Source organism: Schistocerca serialis, chromosome 3 (assembly GCF_023864345.2).
Source record: "Schistocerca serialis cubense isolate TAMUIC-IGC-003099 chromosome 3, iqSchSeri2.2, whole genome shotgun sequence".
NCBI lineage: Eukaryota > Metazoa > Arthropoda > Insecta > Orthoptera > Acrididae > Schistocerca > Schistocerca serialis.
The window spans coordinates 831,014,652-831,035,992 of NC_064640.1; the positions used below are offsets into that span (position 1 = coordinate 831,014,652).

Here is a 21,341-nt window from a genome sequence, read left to right on the forward strand (position 1 = left end):
TGCTATGACTTACACCAAAAACTAGAGCACAGAGCTCCTTTCCCATGGTGTTTTACTTACGTGCCAATCTGTCTGGAAACAAATAATATTGGGTGTTCCTGGCCATAAGTTCCTTGAGATAGGATAGAACCAACAGCAAAATTTGAAGCATCTGTTGAAACGATGAAGGGCTTTCTGAAACCTCGATAGGCTAACACTGGAGCTGTGGTCAGTGGCTTTAAGGTCGTACATTACCATTTTGCATTCTGTTGACCAATTAAATGTGGCTTCTTTTTTTCAGTAGCTGCATAATTGGGCTTAGGCTTTCTACATTTGCAAAACCCACTATGATTCTTCTACAGAAATTCGCTAGCTCCAGAAATATTGTAGTTCTTTTAAATTTGGTGGTGGAAGAAAATTTTTGATAACTACTATTAATTTTGAATTAGAGCACAAGACTTCACTTGTTATAACGTGTCCAGAGAAGTTCACTTGACTCTATGAAAATGAAATTCATCTATTGAGGGACAGATTTGCACTTGTTATAAAATTAAAAACTGCTTGAAGTCTCTCAGTATGCTGCTTCATGTCTTTACCGAAAATTATGTTGTCGAGGTACACTAGAGTATTTGTTGTGTTGAGTCTTCATAAAACGGAATCCACCAGGTGCTGGAAGATAGCTGGTGCGCTGCAAAGTCCAAATGTGCCCCTAGGGTACTTAAACGCTCCTGTTGAGGTAACAACTGAAATTTTTGCTCGAGCTTCTGGATGCACAGTTAGTTGAAGATATGCACTTGCAAGACTTCAAACTCAAAAATTTAGGCATTTGCCTAAGTAATCCACTGTCTCCACGAAGTTTGTGGGTACAGCATTCAGTGCTTGGTAAATGAGGCAAACGTGGAGCTGTGGTTCTCCAGTAACCAATTTCTTCTTAACAGTAACTGTTGGAAAAGACCACTGTGAATCTGCAATATCTCTTGGTTTTATAATTCTGGCTTCCAGTTCTTTAAAATTTCCTCTATCAACTCTCTTTAACTGTGTAGTAATCTATAACATTTTTGGGTAACTGATCATGCATTTCTGGTGGATGTATCATACTGAACAAAATGAGTGACTCTTAAATCTGAACAACGTCAGAAAAGATCCACATATTCAAATGAAACAGGTGCAGAAATCTTCAGCTCATCAAATGGCTATCTTCCGCCAAATCTTATTCTTTAGTTCACTGTTATCTTTAAACCCTTTAATTTTTCGGTACTGCTACGACACTCTATCTACATGACTGTGACCATTGGTGCCTCTTTTGGTTTTGGGATTACATCGTTTTTACTTACGCCTCAGCAACAGTTATTCCTCGCTGCAGTATATAATTTCATTGCTCAACTTCGTCATTGTTATTGGGACTGTTGCCTCACTGTTTTACCCACATCTACGTTTCTGGCGATACAACAATGCATCATGTCCAGTAATTCACATTTCTGTGACTGCTTAGTCAATAAAAGTGTTTTCTTTATATCATGGTGACTTGACCCATAAGTATGTTGGTTTTCCTGCACTATGGCAGATAAATTTGTACATACACTCGGTGGGTTCACCAGGGAGAACACATCTCTTGTATGTGCTTGGCCATCATCGGACCCCAGCCGCTGCAGTGCTTCTTTCCTTTCCGTGCTGAAAGTCCAACCTTCTATTCTTTCTACCCCTCTACCTTTCCATTGGGTGGTATCCTTGGTGCCAAATATGCTTGGATTTAGGTGCATGATACTGGACAATCGTTTTTTAGGGAACAGAGAGCTATGTTTCCTAGGAAGCTCCACCAGCAATGGTTAAGAACAGGTATAGTGACTCGTTTCCCGAGCTGGATACCGGCCAGTGCTCCCAGATTTCTTCTACCATAAAGTCTAGGTGTACTCCAGGGAATATCGTTAGGCACAGCAGTGGAATGTGATGTGCTTCGGAGTTCAGGTGCCTTGGCTTCAATGCATGGACTGCAAGGAAAGTACACAACTCTATAAAAAAAAATCCCTTTGCCTCAAGGTATGGTACGTGCTAATTCTCTTCGGGAGAAACCTCTGGGGGCATATTCCGCTCCCCTCCCCCAGTTGTAAAGGGCTTGCTCAGACACATGGAACTCTGTCTAGACCTGCAGGTGACACTGAATGATACAAACGGAAGTCATAAAGAGGGACGGAAGACGCCAGGGTTTTCAAAAGGTAGCCTCATAATAATGAAGTTTGTATCGTATAGGAAAATATCTGAAATCTTCAGAGCGAGGAAGCAGCTCGCGAATTCAGGCCTGACAACACGCGAGGATCTCACATCTGAGAGACTGAAGATTTCGAACAATTTGGGCTACAAAACGTGTGGACAAACGACGGCAGGATACTGGTGAAGACCAAAAATGGGAAGAAATCAGTCTGCAGTGCAGATTAATTAATGCCTGTGATTTAGGACCTAAAAACATATCAACTCTTGCTACCTCTAGTATGTGTGTTTATTGTGTAATTTGTAAAGGAACAATTCATTTTTAATAACTTCCTTAAAACAGTTTTCTGTTATTTGTTTGTTTACTTTCAGTACTTCTAACAAATTTTTTGTACTATTTTCACACTTCCGATACCGACATTTTTGACTATTACTTCAGTATTCTCAGAGGGCTCTGATTCAGACGATTAATTTACTGTCTTACTAACATTTTTTATTTAGAAATGTTATTGTTACTCATCATTAGAACCATTAACAGTATTGTTTTTATTCTGTTTATCTTATCTTTAGTGCTGTTCCACAGAGCTCGCACTAGTTCTGTTTAGCGAGTTTCTTTTCCCGCCACCAGTCAGCTGTTTAACGACGACTGAAAAGCCTGCTAGCCTTGGCCACAAAACCTCTCTTCTCCTTGAAGGTACCTGCCATTTTCATTTCCGGGAAACCCATGCTCCACTTCATCAGAGCGCTGTGATATACGCTGTTCCCCCACCCTCACTGGCCTACAGTTCCTAATGTCTAGCAGCGGCATCTTCGTGAGCTTTGCACCCAAGCGTACTAAGCTCCATACTGCACACGCAAATGTCCAAATTATGGCAGCTCATCAATACGAGTTTTGTCATACATACGAATACATAGACATCTAGACAATACTTTCGTCAGAGACGTGGCTCAAACAAGTATTTCCCCAAGTTCGGTAAATCTAGATAGCTACTCATTCCCCTATGAAGCTGATGTGAGAGTGAAGCAGCGCTGTATGTACACTCAGATTTATCACTTACTGTGCCACACGCATCCAACAATGATGTAGATAAACAAGTGGAATATATGTTCACGGAGACAAAATCTCTTAACAGAAAATGCCTGGTGTATGTGTCCTATACGAACATCCTGAAGTAAGCAGGCTTCCCTACTTAAGAAGCTGCTCTTTGGAGTCTCGAATCGATATGCCAGCATATAATTACAGCTGATGACACTAACGCATATTTCCTATAGACTAGTCCTTCCAATGCGAAATTAAAGGTGATACTTTCTTCTTCACATGTCACCCCTTTAGGTTGCTTCTACCCATCGTGCTAACAGCAGTGGCACACTCATAGATACATTTGCAACGAAATCCCCAAACAGAGTAATTTGTACGTCTCTAATATCTGCAATTAGCACGTGTCCCCATGACACAATTTTGATGATGTACTCGCCAGTGCGTCCCGAAAAGAACCTGCAACTTACTACTTAATGATACTTCAAATACATTAATTTATCTGAACTTGCAACTGAGGCGCAAGACATCGTCTCGCCGACGTCTTCCATTCCCTTTTCAGACATAAACGAAAAACTTCATGGATTTAAATACAGACTTACTATATGACAAATACCCTCCGATAAAGACGACAAAAGAAAGAAGAAAACCTTCTCCTTGGCTAAGTGAAGAACTAAAACAGCCCATAAATCTCAGAGACACTGCATATTGGGCATACAAATTTGCTCCACGCCTGAAAAATCATACTGCTTTCAAGCAGAAGTGAAACACAGTCAAACTGACAAGGAACCCATCGAGTGCGAGGTCGCAAAGGGCTACAGATGATTACAGTATTTGACGCCCCCACATATTGTCTACCATGCAACCACGGTATTGGCTGGTAACGGGAACAAGGGTGGGACAGGTGGTATGCAATGGAGACTACGGCATGAGGCTACAGAGCGTAGTTGAGCTGCTTAGTCGAAGAGTAACCCAACAGTGCTAGTGGCGTTGATAAAAAGCAGAGCAAGGGCACAACAAAGCAAACATTGCATTATATTCTACAAAAACAGTTGCCGAAGTTGGCGTGTAAAGGCAACAGTGATGAAATCTAAATGGAATTTTTATATTTTATGAAGTTGCCAAGACTGTTAATAGTTATAGTTCATTACTGATAACATGATGTACTATCTTTAATTTTTTTTGTTTATCCTTTGGTAGCAAAGATGTGATGTTTCTGGGATAGCTGCTAAGAAAAAGTCAATAAAGAAGTCTTAAGCAGGCAAAGTGGCGTGTGTTCTTGGTGATTTAAAATTAGACTAAATATCGTCAAGCAACATCTTTTGGGAACTGCCGCAAATATTACTTTACAGCAGTTATAGGCGTTTCAACAGAAAGAAACCCAAGGAATTTCGCAGTTTGAAAAAGAAGTGGTAAATGAAATATTAGCATTTCTGCAAGGTGAGTCAGTGGAATGTACGGTGTCGTATACGCTCGACTATGCAGAAAATGAACATGAAGAGTAAAATGACGACGACACGTGCTTAACAAGTGAAACTGATACTGAAACAGATGAGTCATGTTCATAATCATATCATTGTCGAACAGGGAGCCACAAATCCCATCTCCAGTGAAGCGTCCAGGGAGTGGGTACTAAACATAATTATGTGCATGATAAACATCCGCAGCATAATAAAACAATTATGAACAGATTTCGAATAAGTCTGTATTAATATGACTGTGTAGCGCATAAGAAAAACTATGGATATTCAAAGGAGAACAAGGCACACACTCGTTACAAAAACTGCTGTTTGTGCCTTACAAGGATGCTCGATAAAATTTACAGTGACCTACGTTATGCACATTAAACTGCGCACGACATATAGATTACAATGATTTCAAGGGAAGCAGTGGGTGGTTTATAACTTTAAACAGTGCTACAGGAATGGAAGATGTAAGAGAACGAAATTTCAAAAACAAAGCGTTAACTTGACTATGGACAGTTAACTAAAGAATCGGCCCAAAAATTTGTAGATGATATTAACATACTTATCCCATCGGTCAGTAAGTAATTTGTTTTCAACTCCGAGTAACAGGGATTTGAGGACGAAACGCATATGAAAGGAAACCTGGAAATTAGGGTTACCAAGATAGTTTCATCCAGATCAACTAACATCAATGCCTTAACGCATTCGTATACAATTATGCCGATTGTTAATCTGGATGATAAATTGGCTGGAAAGTTATTGTGCAGTGAGAAGTTGGAGGTGCTCTGGCCCTCACGATTCTTTCTCTTGTGAATGATCTTGCAAGGGCTGTAGAAAATATTTACGTCACAGCAAGCAAGAGTGGAAATATGGGCGTAAGAAAAAAACTATGGTATGAGCACTGCTTTTGGGCAATATATGATCAAAATAACTTTCTTTTGCTTGATTCCTGATCTACTTATAAAAATTATGCCCCTTAAGAGCAAATTATCCCTCCTGAAGAATGTGACATTGCAATTCATAACACCTGGAACCACTGGATTCAGCCTTTGGGTGTTTGTTTTTTCCGTGCCTATACAACATATTGTCGCAGTACCTGCAGCTACGTCGTACAGGACAGCCAGTTTCACGATAAGGTCTACGACAGGCTGTTTCGCATTCGGTTGCGTGTTGTCACGTCCCGTCATACCTACCTGAACGTCCAGCAAGTTTTGTACAAGGGTTGCCCAGAAAGTACTGCACCGCATTTTTTTTCTCTTAACCGAAAACAATGCTACGAATACGAAACGTTACGTATGGTTTATTTGAGGTCTCCCGAGTAAGCGCGCCAAGTTTCCGTCACTTCTGACAGCGTAGCTGCAGGACAGTTTCAAAATAGCGTCTGTAGGTGATGTACGTTACAAGCAACGTTCCGTCATTGAATTTCTCACAGCAGGGAAAGAAACTGAGGAATATTCACAAACGCTTGTGCAAAGTCTACCGTCGACAGAATTAGTCACTGGCCAGGGAGGGTGAACTCATCAGAAGGCGGTTCGACGGAGCTCCAGGATTTGCAGCGGTCGGGCAGACCATCCACAGCTATCACACCATTCCCACTCCCCACAGAAGAAAATATTCAAAGCAACTGTTTCCGCCGGTAAGGTCATGATCACCGTGTTCTGGGACTGAAGGTGTGATTCTCATTGATTTGATGCCAAGAGGTGGCATCATTAATTCAGAAACATATGTCTACACATTAATAAAACTCAAGACGCGCTTCTGGCGCCTTCGACGTCACAGAAACCCAGGAGATTATTTTGCTGCAACAGGGTAATGCTCGGCCCATACAAGTCTGAGGACTGCTGAATACACAGCAGAACTCCCTGGCGTCTCGTGGTATCTCTATGCAAAAGAAGCAGATCAAACTTTCTTCCACTGGTGACTGTACAGCACCAGTAGTCTCTCCTGAGGGAAAGGATTAGTACACTGTGGAGTAATATGACATCCACAATATTTTCTTCCCTCGCTATTCTGTGAGAAGCATGTAGCGCTAAGAGACAAGGGTAGAAATACTTCCTACAATACTTAGTTTGCTGTAGAACCTACAGGGATTCCTCTTTGGCCACAAAGTCATTGCTATTCGTTGGAAACCTTGAGGACAGGCTTGAGGAAGTAGCAGTGAATTCGAAAATGAAACGTGGTTCAGTTCTGGTGTACCAGTTTGGAGCGATGGTATCCATTTCGTGAATTGTGTCCAGTGGGAACGAAAGGACAATAGGGTTGATACTGGGGCCTTTATCTTGGCCTTTGAAGATGACTCGTTGCCATAAAAGTTTGATGTGATGGTGTATTGAAGCAATGTGAAACTGTATGTTCTCATTCCTATGTGGTGCTTGAAATGCATGAAATTCAGGCACATGTCTCCATGTTGTAAGGACAGCCCCAGATGTTGAATTTATGACCGACAGTTGCACCTAGGAACACCTTTCGCCCCCCCCCCCCCCCCCCCTCCCGTCTGTGTCAACAGTGACGCATCCTTGTTCTGCCTCAGTACTCAAGGAAGAGTTCCTGGTGGCCCCTGTGGCACAAGATCCCATTATGCGACCTGATTTAGAACCAATATGTATTGATGGTGCATATTTACAACCAGTGGAAGCAGATGACCCTAGGGCATGACCTGCCTGCCTACCTGCCTACCTGCCTACCTGCCTACCTGCCTCCTTGGTTCCTTCGTGCTCCCATGGGATACTGATAATGTGACCCTCTAGTGGAACTGTAGCAGTTTCTTCCACCACCTGTTTGAGCTGCAATGTCTAAGAGTTTCTCGTTCTTTCTGCACTGCCTTCCAGTAAACTAGGTTCCCAGTATCGGAAACACATACCTTCAATAGCTATTGGGGCTATTTTAAGAATCGAGCTGGCTGACTGAGCATCAGGCAGAGTTTGTACGTATATTCTGGACTCTGTCTAGAGCAAACACATGCCACTCTAGAGAACTTTGGAGGCTGTAGCTGTGAGGATGTCTATCGATTATACCATCTGCAATGTATATCTCCCTCCTGGTAGTGCAATGTGTCAGACCATGTTGTCTACACTGATTTCTCATATCTTCCCCCCCTCCCCAACCCTTCCTCATTTTGAGTGGCTACAATGCCAACAACCTTTTGTGGGGTGGATCTACAATCTTTGCTCACAGAAATCGAATTTCTCTCTTGAATACAAGTACCTCCACACACTTCAGTAAGGCATATGTATCTTATTTGGCCACTGATTCTTCTGCAGCCTTGGTCTTCTCCCTCCATCTGTAGAGAAGTCCATGATGACTTGTGTGTCTAATCATTTTCAGTGTGTCCTGACCCTCTAGCATCATTCACATGGCTGTACTTGCGGATGGGCTTTCAACACTGCTGACTTTGATTCCTTTGCCTCTGCCATCACCCAGGTGCTGATGACCATGCAGTTGAGCAACCCACAAACCGATCATCTGCCATCACCCTTAGCACATCACCATATGGAGTTGTCAATGTGGCTTTGCATATCACAGCTGCAGACATTATATCAGCAGCAGACATAGTGATCACTTAATCCTTGAGATCTGCCTGCTGGAAGACAGTACCCTGGTGAACTTGAGAAATTGCCGTGGCTGCTAGAGATGGCAGACAGGCTCTCCATCGCCATAAGCTATATCCATCGGATGGAGCACCTGATTCTGTTTAAATGGTTCTATACTCCTAGTATAACGACACAAACAAGAGTGCTGCGAGTAGCATATTACTACCATTGTGTTGTGTACCTCTCCTTTGCAGATTTAGGCAAAGGATCAATGTATCTATAGACACCAGTATCCCACATGGCACTGCCCTGAATGGTGTTGTCTACACTGACCCACATGCTGTCGCCAAACATTTTGATCTGCAATATGGTCGAGCCTCTGCTCCATTCAGTGTGTGGGAATTTCTCAGTGCCCTAGCTTTTAGCCCAATCATGGCTTCAAGGTCAGGCTGCACTCAGAGACAAATGCTCCAACACCTATTGCTGGATTGCAAACGTCACGTCCTTGCCATTCAATTATATCTGGAGAGAGAGAGAGAGAGAGAGAGAGAGAGAGAGAGAGAGAGAGAGAGAGAGAGAGAGAGAGAGAGAGAGAGAGAGAGAGAGAGAGAGAGAGAGAGGGGGGGGGGGGGAGATTTACCTCAGTGGAGAGAATGGTACTGAAAATAGGTAAACAGCCCCTTGAGATAGACAGCTGTTTCCCAATTAGTCTCACTAATGTTCTAGGCAAGTTGCTTGAACATATGGCGAACCTTGAATCTCAATGTATTTTGACTCTGTCTCAGGGCAGTTTTATTCAAGGGCGTTCTACTGCTGACAATTTGGTCTGTATGGAGCCCACTACATGGTCAGCTCTTGTCTAGCTTCAAAACCTCATCTTTGTCTTCTTTGACTGGGAAAAAGCTTATGATACCAAATGGTGTCATCACAGCCTTACATGATTGGGTTCTATGTAGCCCACTCCAGATGTTTATCCAGAACATCTTGTCACATCATAGTTTCTGGGATCAAGTTGGCAATTCTTAATTACCCCATCCCCCTCGACCATATACAAGAGAATGGGGTCACATTTAGCTGAGTGTTGGGTATGACTCCTTTTGTAATAGCTATCAATGGTGTAGCGGCAGCTGTGGAGTCTATAGTACCATTCTCCATACATGGTGTATTTACTATTGCTCCTCCTCTGTGTGTTGCTGAAAGCTGACTGCAGTGTGCCATATGCAAGGAGCTTACACATGACATCAATTTTTCAGCTGCCAGGACGTATCATGCACTTCTGTCGCCATCATACTGACATCACAACCAGAACCCTACATAGATGACCAGTTTATCAGTGTGGTGGAATTTTATCGCTTTTTGACACTGGTCTTCGATGTCCTGTTGATGTGGCTTCCCCATCTTCGCCAATTTACGTGAATGTGCTGGTCAAACCTTAACACTATGCAATGCCTCAGTGACGCCAGATAGTGTGTCGACTGCTCTACCCTTCTGCTGCACTACAAAGCTTTGATCCCATCTCTTCTTGATTTTGGGAAACTGGCATATGGCTTGGCATCACCTTCGGCATAGTGGATGCCGGATTCGATACACCTTTGTGGGATCCAACTTTCTGCAGTTGCCTTCTGGATCAACCCTGTGAACACCATATTTGCTGAGGCTGTGCGTCCTCTGCTATAGATCAGGCACCAACAACTTCTCAACTATGTGATGCTCATTCGTTTCTCCCCTGAGCATCTGAACAGCTATGTCCGTTTTCCTGGTGGGGAGAACCACTTTCCACAACAGTTGCCCATGATTGTAGTCACGATCTCAGTTCACATACAGTGTCCCGGCTCTGAACTGCAACCTCGCCTAGAGCCGCCTCTCGTCAGGGAGAAATGGCCTATATCCCACAGTTTGTATCCCATCCTCAGTTTTGTCTCGATATATTCTTTGGGCTAAAAGACAGTTGTCCCCTTGGTTTTCGATACTTGTTTCTGGCCGTCTGGATGCATTTCTGGGTTCACAAGAAGTATACAGTGATGGCTCCAGGTAAACAGGTTTTGCCGACACACATGCAAAGTGCAGTGAACTACTCTCTCTGTGCAACGGAAATAGTGTATAGCTTGAGTCATCAGTCACTTCTGTTCTTGCAACAGTGAGACATTCTTAATTAGCAGTAACTCCCTGAGAAGTCTTCAGACTACTGACCATTGCTGCTCTCAGTCCGTGAGCATATTGGACCTCCTTTTTGACCTCCATCAAGGTGGCTGGTTGGTTGTCTTTGTCTGGACGTCGTCACATTGGTATTCCAGGAAACGAACATGATGACCAGTTGGCGAAGTTGGCTACCAGGATGCCGACTTTGGAGAGGGGATATTGGCATTAGATCTTCAGTCGACGCTGTTCCATCAGTTGTTGGAGTTTCGGTGGGCCTTCATTTCTCCAAATAAACTGCGAGCAGTAAAGTGGACCATGACCATGTGACAGTCTTCCCTTCGTGCTTCATGTAGAGAATCTATCATTCTGTTCACTTTTGCATTGGACGCACTTGGATAATCCATGGCGACATACTATGAGGTGATCCATCCCACTGTTGGTGTGCTGCCCCATTGATGGAAGCCCACATCCTGCTGGACTGCCCTAATTTGCCCACCTTATGGAGAAACATTAATCTTGCTGACTTGCTGCCTCTGGTGCTAGCAGATGACACCTAAGTGGCTAATCTGGTTTTATGTTTTACCAGTGAAGGTAGTTCCTACTCAACTTTGTGAGGTAGGGCACATTGGCTTCGTCAACTGTTTGAGAGATAGGTGTCCTGTCACCTGCTATGACTTAGGGGGTCCATGGCTGCTCTTGCCCACTGGTTCAGAATGGCGCCTACCATACCCACCATTTTAATACTTCTTACTCACAGACATCTGTCGTTGGTTTACGTTCTCGAAATCATCATTTTTACTTGAGTTTTATCAACCTTTATGTGTTGCTAGTTTTATTGTTGTAATGGATGGTGAAGTAACACCAGTCAGGTGCAGACAATGTGCCTCACTTGCATCACATGTTGCCCGGAATTTCAGCTGCTTTCTGGGCAGAGAAATTCCGCCACCTTCACCCTCTTACCCCGCCATCACATCTACCTCTTGGTTTGATTGATTCTCGGCTACAGTAAGATTATTGTGATTTGTCTTCTCTGCCCTCCCTTCCTGAGGACTCTTCCAAGCATGATGCATATTGGATGGAGGGACTTGATGACCCTGTATTTTGGTCCTTTTAACACCATCAATCCAATCCAGTCCTACTTTTGAAACCCCTCCCAAGAGAGACCATCTTGTCATAGGCACCTTCAGTGCCAGACAGGCAGGCTTACGTGCCTCAGTTACACTTAGGGCTATACCAGTGTTTGCGCAGCTATTGACAGGGTCACCCAAACTGGACAGGAGTCAGTGGAGGAGCCTGATAACGAGCATCTCAAAAGTTGGAAGAAGGGCTTGACTTTACCCAGGGAGCCCCAGCAGCAGTGGTTGGCTACAGACATGGTGACAGGTTTACCAAGCTGGGGACTGGCCAGTACTGCCAGGCTTCTACCACCATAACTAAGGGCATATTTTCAGGATGATGGTTGAAACCCATGTTGGCCATCCTGATTTAGGTTTTCCATAATTTCCCCAAATGACTTCAGGCAAATGCCGGAATGGTTCTGTTGGAATGGCACAGCTGACTTCCTTCTCCATCCTTCCCTAATCTGATGAGACCAATTACTTTGCTGTTGGTCCCCTCCCCCAATCAACCAGCAGACTTCAGGGTTGCTAGGTGCAGTGGTGGAATGTCATGGGCTTCAGAGAACTGGGCCTTGGCTACACCACCTGGACTGCAAGGAAGGTACACACTGTTATAAAACACCCCTCAACCTCGAAGTTGCCATGTGTGGATGGCGATAATAGTTGTTCAGCTATACATTCTAGAAGGCAACCTCTGTGGTACCTGTGGCTCCCTAGTTGTATAAGGCTTGCTCAGGCACAGGGGGGGGGGGGGCTCTCCATGCATCAACATTTGTTTCCCTAGCGGCTCGTGGGATCCCTATGGAGTGACCTCAGTTCATGTCTACTCCTGATGGCATGGGCGTACCATTAGGTAATATCTATACCCACCCGAAAGAGAGTGGTTAGGTGTTAAGTCCACCTCAGCATTCGTCTTGGAATTATAGTAACAGGGCACTTGTCTACCATAACACTTTCACTGTAACCAAATGAGCAGATTGAACCTTCGAGAACGTCTCCGATTTCTATATCCACAAGCCATTGTAGTGTATCGCTGGGTCCTTAACATGGATTAAACGATTTTGTTATGGGACACTTCTAGTTGAAACTGCAACTTCGAACCAAGTATCTACGCTGCTGGGGCGCAAGGCCTTAGGTGACTACCCTGTTGTGGATGAGTTGCAAAAAACCCTTAAATTTTGTAAACGCGTGTTTACCACCTTGGACCTTGAGAAATTATATGAAGAATGGAAAAAATGGATGTCATGGAAGTGCAGAACTTATTGAGGAGAGGCAATGGCACATTAGAAAACTGCAACATATATTCTAACGTTAAACACTCTGGAATTACCTGGCCATATTCTTGCAGGCTAAACTCCTTAAGATTCGACCATTTGTTCCCAATGCAATGCTTTCAATGCAAAAGGTTTGGTCTTACCACTGCGGCCTGTAATGGGAGGGCTACTTCTCGAAATTGTGAAAGCTCAGCTCAGCTCATGGAGTGGATGCTTTTTGTACACTTCCACAGAAATGCTTAAACTATTCTGGGGATAATCCAGTATGGAACAGGAAGTGAGAGATTTATAATGAGGTAAGTAAAATTCAGGAGTTGAAACTTGAGAAACCCAGCCAAAACTACGTAACATTCGTTGTTTGCCACTTTTATAGTGGCACTCAGTAAACCAATAGTAAAGTGTGATACCTCCACACAAACCCAGACTGCCGATTCTAGTACAAGTACACGCGCTTGTTAATGTACATGTGGGAAATGGCGGGGGTAGGAGCTGCACTTGACCCCAAAACCATTTGGTGGCTGTCATCGACAATCTTGGAACCTCAGCCACATACCACTGCACACCATCAGCGATCCTCTAAATCTGTCTCCTCTACCCATGCAACCACGTCCTCCCATAAGTCATGGAAAACGACACGCAAAACGTCGTTCTAAGTCGAAGAGAGTGGGAGTGAAACCATTGGATCGACGACCACTCTGCCTTTCCGATGGCCTTTCTATGACTGAGGACACTGATATCCAGATGAAGCAATCTTGGGTAAATTGCCACTGCTGAGGAAGAAAGGCAAGTACTGCCATCATTAACATTTCTCCAACAAGGAATTCTGTAATTCAGTGGATCTTAAATGGATACCGATCACAGTTGAAAGAATTACTGCACCTGGCCCAGGAGAGACGATTCTGCATCAGCGTACGAGAAACTCGTTTTAAAGTCAGCGACATACCTGAGTTAAAGGGCTACCACTCCTACAGGAAGAACGATATTACTGGAGACAGGACTAGGAGTTCGGTGGCTGTTCTAAACGCTGACAGATGACACTCCTCACCTGTCTCTCTTACCACAGCCATAAACACTGTTAAAAGCGAAGTCCTCACACCTGTTAAGATCACAGTATGTTCTTTATATCTTCCACCTCACAATCCGTTGAATGCAGATTTACTGACAGCTTTTCCAGGCACTCCCTCGCCCATTGCTGCTCACGCGTGACGTCAATACACACAATGTGCTGTGGAGCTCATCACCACTTTTTCCAGAGGTAAAATTATCGAGCACCTCATCCATTTAGTGTGTACCTCGCTTCTGAATTCTGCTCTAAGGACACACTTTTCAACATCAGAAGCGTCATCGCCAGCCACTGACGTTTGTTTTTGCTCCCCAGCTATTGTAGACTCAGTTCAGTGGAAAGTCGCCACAGATTTGCACTTGTTAACTCGAACTAGGGTCAACAGGAGATAGCAAATATGGATATTTAAAGGGAAAATGGCCTGCCTACAGTCAACAAGCTGTTATTGACCATCAGGAATGTGCCCAGGACATGTTGGACCATGTCACCTGTTTGATACAAAGAGCTGCTGGCGATTCCATTCCTCAGTCTAACAACCACCTCCAGTGATGACTTGTGCCTTGGTGGAATGAAGAATGTTGCTCAGTAATCAGAGCCAGTCCGCAGCCTTGCACCATTTCAAATACCATCCAACTACAGGAAACCCTCGTGCCTTCAGGTCTGTGAGAATACAAGCGAGGTGAGTCATAAGAGTGGAAGAGGAACTCCTGAAAGGAATTCGTGAATTCCATTGATTAATCCACTTCCACTGCTAGAGCTTTGGACTCAGTACAGTGGATTTCAAGCAAGGACATTACACCTCCTATTACGTCCTTGTTGAGAAATGTCTGGGTCGTCGCATCTAAATACATGGCTCAGGTTTCAGCTGAACTTTTTTGCCATCACTACATCATCACGACAAACTCCAGTGTTTCAGATGTTCTGTAGGCTCCGTTTCTTGTCATTTAATGATGTCTACTGCCTTCCTTTCTCCAAGTGGAATCAGCTATGTCTACAGCCCAAGACAATTCTCCAGAACTGGATCGGATTCTTGATCCCATACTACGTCGTCTGTGGCCTGGAGACAAAGACAAGCTCCAATCTTGTTTGCCAGATCTGCTTTGATGGAAGTACCCTGTCGCTTGGAAGAAAGTAGTATTAACTCCCTTACGGAAACCAGGCAAGCATCCTACCAACTGTAAGAGTGTAGCTCTAACGAGTTACGAGTAAGTCTGTCTCTCTAGCACATGCTCATGTCACCTCGTCTGCCTTCTCGAATCTAGAGGTCACCTGTGTCGCTCCCAATTCGGTTTCAGGCGCTACCGTTGTGCACCTGACAGCATAAATGTACTGGAGACGGCGATACAAGAGTCTTATTCCGCAACAGTTTAGTCAGTGTGTCTTTTTAAATCTTGAAACAGCATGCAATGCTGCTTGGAGACACACCATAATTCCCCAACTAAATGAATAGGGACTTGGTGGACATATGCTGCTTCTCATGTGATATTCCCTCAAAAACTTACCGCGTTGGTAAGTTTTTTGACAATCTTCTTCAGGACAGTGGTGACGCCAAAGGCGGTGTACTCAGTGTCATACAGTTCTCAGTTCCTGTCATCTCCTCTGCAGCCAGAAGACTTTGTTTGTGGATGACTTCACGATCTTTCAACGACGACGAGGCAACTTCAGTTGACTCTAAGAAGACCGGAAACTTTGGCCAATGAAACTATATTTAGCTTCTCACTTAAGAAGACTACTCGTCAGTTTCAACAGTGCTCGTTTCTGTTTTCATCCACGGAAGATCATGATGGGGAACACTACGTTTTATTTTAAGGATAATGTGCGCTTTTTGCGTCCAAACTTTGAGTGGCTGTTCAGGAATCGCCCCCTGCCACCACGTAATATGAGATAAGGGCTAACGATTGCCCCAGCGATCTGGATATGGAATACCTTGAATACAAAGCCAAGGATTCAATAAATTTCCACCTTGGCGTCTTCAGAGGCCCAAAGTGATTTTTAGGTCTGATGAAGTAAAAGAAAACTTTTACGCCAGGTTATGTTTTTGCAACTCTGTTGCCTTTAGATTTAAGTATGAATCACGGTTTTATCATTGGATATACCGGTGGTCTCAAGAAGGGAATGCAATTGGTTTGGTTCTTCACCTCCTTCTGTGTAGCGTTTCCCAAGTGCACCTTCTGGAACGCATTACAAATTATGATGCAAAGTGATATGTCCCTACGACAGCCCTCGAGCGGGTCCAAAGGCATCATCATACAAGGTTTGTTGTCTGTTCTGAATCACTCAATATTCTACAATCGGTCCATCAAAATATGTACAAAGTTGACCAGTTGATTCAGGTCATCCATGAAACATTACAGCAGCTGTTACATTGAGGTGGAGAGGTGGTATTTTGTTTGGTACTTGGACATAATTAGATACAAGGAAACGACATAGCCAACAAAGCAGCCAAAGAAGCATGTCGTGATGTTGTATGTCGTCTCATTATGTGGCAAAAGATTTACATCAGTGGGAGACTGGTTGAACATGGCACACAGCAAACTGCGCTCACTCAAATCGACCACAGGCATGGCGGACTTCATGCCAGCCCCACTGATGAAAAAACATGCTGCTAACCAGACTGCACATGAGATGTAGCCCTTTAACACACTGTTTCCTCCTCTGGTAAGAGGTTCCATCACTGAAGTTCGTGGTGTTTCACCTCCAGTTCAGCGTATTTTGACATCAGGACAGCCCTTGGTTTGGCTGCAGAGATGTCCACCATCATCGCAGATGCAGTCACCATTGTCACGTGGGTTTTGACATTTGTAAACTGTGAGGCCTAATCCCTGAAGTGCCCTAGGTCTGCACTAGGAATGACAAACACACAAGACAGGTTTGGCGAAGCGGAGTCTCTCAGTAAGATGTAACTTTGTTCACTGTCGATCAAAACGGCGTCTGCCACCCAGGTCACAGCCCTTCGTGCTTGTGACTATCTTGGCAACATCATGGTGTCCATTATTCCTCACCATTCTTGGAATATGGGTCAGGGAGTCATACTTCATAGGGACCTCATCCTTCAAACTGATGAACTCCAGACCAGACTGGAATGATAGGGCATTCATATTTTTTGGTTTGTTCAGAAAGTTTGCAAGGACAATTGCATCGATACTGGCGCCTTTATATTGCGGTTTAAGGCAGATCCTCTTCTGGAGAAGGTAAAGGTCATGGTTTTATCAGTGTGATGTGAAGCTATACATCCTGCCACCCATGAGGTTTTTTGCATTTCGGGCATCTCTTTCTGCTGTATGAAGGAGACACTATGCTTTACATGTGGACACCTACTTCGTGAGGAGAGCCTCTGTGTTCTGTGACTCATGTCATAGCCTTCACTCTCCATACTCATGGTAAAGAAAAGATACAGGAGTATAAGTCCCTTGGTTGAGTACCCTACACTGTGACTCAGAAGTCTGACAGTCATCACCCTGTGTCAATGACATCTTAATTTGTCTCTGTTACATTCTTCTCCCCAATCCTGAATGCCTCCCTCTCCCCCTCTCCACCCCCAGGAATTCTCAGGCCCTCTCCTCTTGGTGCTTGTCCTCCTCCTTCAGTGCCCACTTGTGATGGGGCTCTGTCATGGGACTGCCCCCCCCCCCCCCTTGGTGTCTCTCAGGTCAGAGATTTGCTGCCACAACTTGGCTGTGCGACCCACAGTCGATGTGCACCAAGGTCTCCTGCAATGTCCATTCCAGATCTTGCCAGAAGTTTGCACTCTTGATTCTCTGCCTTCTTCGGCCTGAGGAGGAGGAGGAGGAGGAGGAGGAGGAGGAATCTCCTTCACAATCTGAGTCTGACATCTCATTCATGGCTGACACACCCTCCCTCGGGCCCCATTGGTGACAGATAGTGACTTTGTGGTGTGATTGGCTCCCACTTGGATCCCTGTTCCATGCTTATCTGATGGAACTAATGAATGCTACCATCACTTTTAAGAGTTGCAATCCCCTATTCCCTTTTACTCAGCAGCTTGTCACTTTCCAGGAATCTCATTTTACTGGTGCTCAATCATCGACCCATCATTGGTTCTATGCTTGCTGTCAGAACCGAGTCTGCCCCTTAAGGGCTTCTGGTGGTGTTTGTTGGTCCACATGGATATTAGTACATGAATCCTACTTCATACCACATTGGAAGCAGTTGCCTTTTGGGTCCATTCCCACTCTGCAGTCACAGTTTGCTATCTCTATCTCCCTTCTGACAGGCCACCTACACCTGTTGCCCTAATTGTCCTCCTTCAGCAACTCCCCCTCCCTTCCTTGGAGATTTTAATGCCTACCACCCTTCTTGGGGCAGTTTAATTGGAGGCTCGTCATTGATATGGATCAAAACCTGTGCCTTCTTAATGATGGCTCCCCTACTTGTTCTAGTACAACCTATGGCACTTTCCTTGCCACTGATCTTTCGCTCACTTCCCATCCCCTCCCCTTCTTCCTTCCTTACACCAGTCACCATACAGTGACCTCTGTGATAATGACTGCTTCCCATTGATTCTTTTGTTCCCTTCCCACCTCCTGATGACCAGATTCTCTTCTTCCCACGATTTAGCCCCTGGCTCTGATTCCATCCATAACCAACTGTTTCAACACTTCAGCCCTCTACAACGACAATCTCCATTCCAGGTATTTACATGTATTTGGCTCAAAGGCATTTTCCTTTGTCAAATGAGACAATATTGTGGTTCCTGTCCTTAATCCAGGCAAGGATCCGGCATACCTCAATAGTTACAAACCAGTCAGTCTGACCAAAGTCTCATGCAAGTTACTTAAACAGATGATGGCTCATCAACTTAGTTGGGTCCTGGAATTTCGGGACCTTTTGTCTCCCTACCAGTGCAGCTTCCAGGAGGGACAGTCTCTGATCGGTCATCTGCTTCCATTGGAATACACAGTCAGCAGGATTTTCCTCAGCGCCGCCTTCTTGTCACAGTTTTATTCAATCTTTGTAAGGCCTACGACATTGCACAGTACCATCACAGCCTACTTACACTCCATGAAAGTGTTCTTTGCGGCTCTCCTGTCCCACTAGTTGTTCAGAGTTTGCATTGGTGCCATTCTCAGTTCTTCACAGACACAGGCGAACAGCATTCCACAGGGCTCTGTATTAACTGTCCTTTTTCTCATCAGTGTTAATGAACTTGGGGTCTCCACTGGACTGTCAGTCACCTTAGCTCTGTATGTGGGCAAGTTCTGTATTGGGGCTAGCTCCCACTCAGTGACCACTGTGGAATGACAGCTGCATGATGCCATCTGACGTGCTTCTGCATGGACACACACTCACCGTTTTCAGTTCTCTTCCCTTAATAAAGGGGTAGTGCATTTATGTCACTGTACCACCTTGATTCAGAGCTCTCCCTTGACGTCAAATACATGACTGTGGTCCCCCAGTTTCCGATTTTTGAGTATTTATTTTGACGACAAGCTTACTTGATTGCCCCATATATGCCTTCTGAAAGCTGTCTGACTTTGTAAACTCAATGCCCTTCGCTTCTTTGCCCTCACCTCATGGGGTGCAGATCGTTAGACTCTTCTCCGCCTTTATCATGCTTAAGTTCTGTCTCATCTGGACTATGGCTATCAAGTTTATAGATCAGCTGCCCTTCCATGTTGCTTCTCTTGGACCCAGTTCATCATTGTATCCATTTAGCCTCCAGTGCCTTTCGCGCTAGCCCTGTGGATAGTCTTCTGGTTGACATTGGAATCTCTCCAATTTTGGTTTGGCAGTCCCAGCTTCTGATTTCTTGTGCCATCACTATCCGCTCTTCCCCTGCACACCCATCTTATTCTTTTCTTTTTCAGCTTCAGAACAATGCTCACCCACTGCCTGCCGTTGGGTGGGTTTATTGGTTGGGCTCTGCCCCACTTGTCTCTGCCACGATTTCCATCTCTCCTCCTTGTCGTCTTCCCCACGTTCTCTCTTGATCACCCCTCCCCACCCCCAATTTATTAGTTCCTCAGCCTCGATTCAGATGGATCTCCTCCAGGATCCAAAAGCCTCCATTGCTCCAATGGTGTTCTGTTGTTTGTTCCACCAGCTCTTATGGGAATTTCAGGATGATATTTTTTTTACACGAATGGCTCTAAATACGCCTATCATGTGGGATATGCCTGTGATCAACAGTCAGTAGTTCTCACAGATGTCACTTGGGGTGCTGGGACCGCTCGCTAGTTGCCTGTATACCTGGACACAAGGCTTTTGGACACCATGGGAAGTAGATGTGTTGCCACGACCGACCCTGCTAAGTACAGCAAGGAAGTTATTTTTCTAGCAATGTGCATCTCCTCTGAGCTCTTAGCAGGTGCGTGGTTTATGGTGTTCTATTTGCAGTATATGAATTAGGCGTTGTTTTTTTGCAAACTTTGTGGAATGTTTAGGTCTTTACTACCTATTGTGATATGTTATTCCCACCGCCAATCTATGACGCTGTAATGAGAGCAGGACATCACATCTGATGTTTGTGTCAGTGGAAGCTAGTGCTTTGTTGGGGATTAGCGCGACTTCTGGTCAGTGTGCGGGCCTCTCTCCCAACCTGCGCTTGGGAATTCTCGAGGTAGTTGGCGTGGCTGCAGTTCCCAACAAGTCTGCCCTGTAGGCAGTGCGAAGATGTAATCGGAAGATTTTTTTTTTTTCCGGCAGATATCGATTGTCGATGTGGAGGAGGGTGCTTGTGTTCTCAAACAATCTATTTGAGGCGGAAATTTAGTAACTTGATTTACAGAAGGTCTGTGTGTGAATCTCAAACAGCGAAAATATGCTTTTTACTAAGAAGACTCATCATAAAGTGATGGCGAGTGTTTAAGTGATCTATTCGACTCTTGTAAACTGTTAAACAATGAATTTGATACAGTAGTGAAAATGGGTTATTTTTCTCAATTTTTGATATCGCAATTCTGCCAGCTCTCATTATATCCCCAGCATCAGCTAATAGGAACACAGGATTTTGACGAGGGTGAAAACCTCCATCTCTGTGTTTAGAGACATTGTTTCACACACAAACAGAAAGTAGCCATATGAGAGAGACAGGGTGCAAGTCTGAAATTTCACGATCAACAGTATGCCGCCACGATGCTTTGTTCGGGACCATAATATCAAAGGAGGCTGACATCCAGTCCAAAGTTGGTGGTGTTTAGTATTGTGATCTGTAGGCGTTTTCTGATCTCCATGGTGGTGCCCAGATGACAGACATCAGTGCGGGCAACCAAAAATGGTGGCTAATATAGCACACCTCATTCCATTCCTCAGTGCTTAAAGTTATTACATCATGGGAAGTGAGGCAGAAGTGAGCTCTACCCTATGGGAGAGCCCTGTTTTCCACAAACGGATTAAAGAAAGGATATGCATCAGTATATTATTATTATTATTATTATTATTATTATTATTATTATTATTATTATTATTATTATTATTATCCTTTCTTTTCTCAGACGTTATGTCTGGTCAGAAATGGAAAGTGACACGGACCTTGGTCAAGCGTGACTTCCTTTCAACTGTATGGTATATA

At 44.4% G+C, this 21,341-nt stretch overlaps 1 protein-coding gene across 1 annotated transcript in view; it reads left to right on the forward strand.

The window, feature by feature from the left end:
- Window positions 1-20,044: 20,044 nt before the first annotated feature.
- Window positions 20,045-21,341, forward strand: part of LOC126471253 (uncharacterized) — a 150,561-nt gene continuing 149,264 nt past the window's right edge. The window contains exon 1 of the mRNA XM_050099371.1: window positions 20,045-20,138. Within this exon, the coding sequence (XP_049955328.1) occupies window positions 20,045-20,138 (94 nt within the window). The remainder of the gene's footprint in view (window positions 20,139-21,341) is intronic.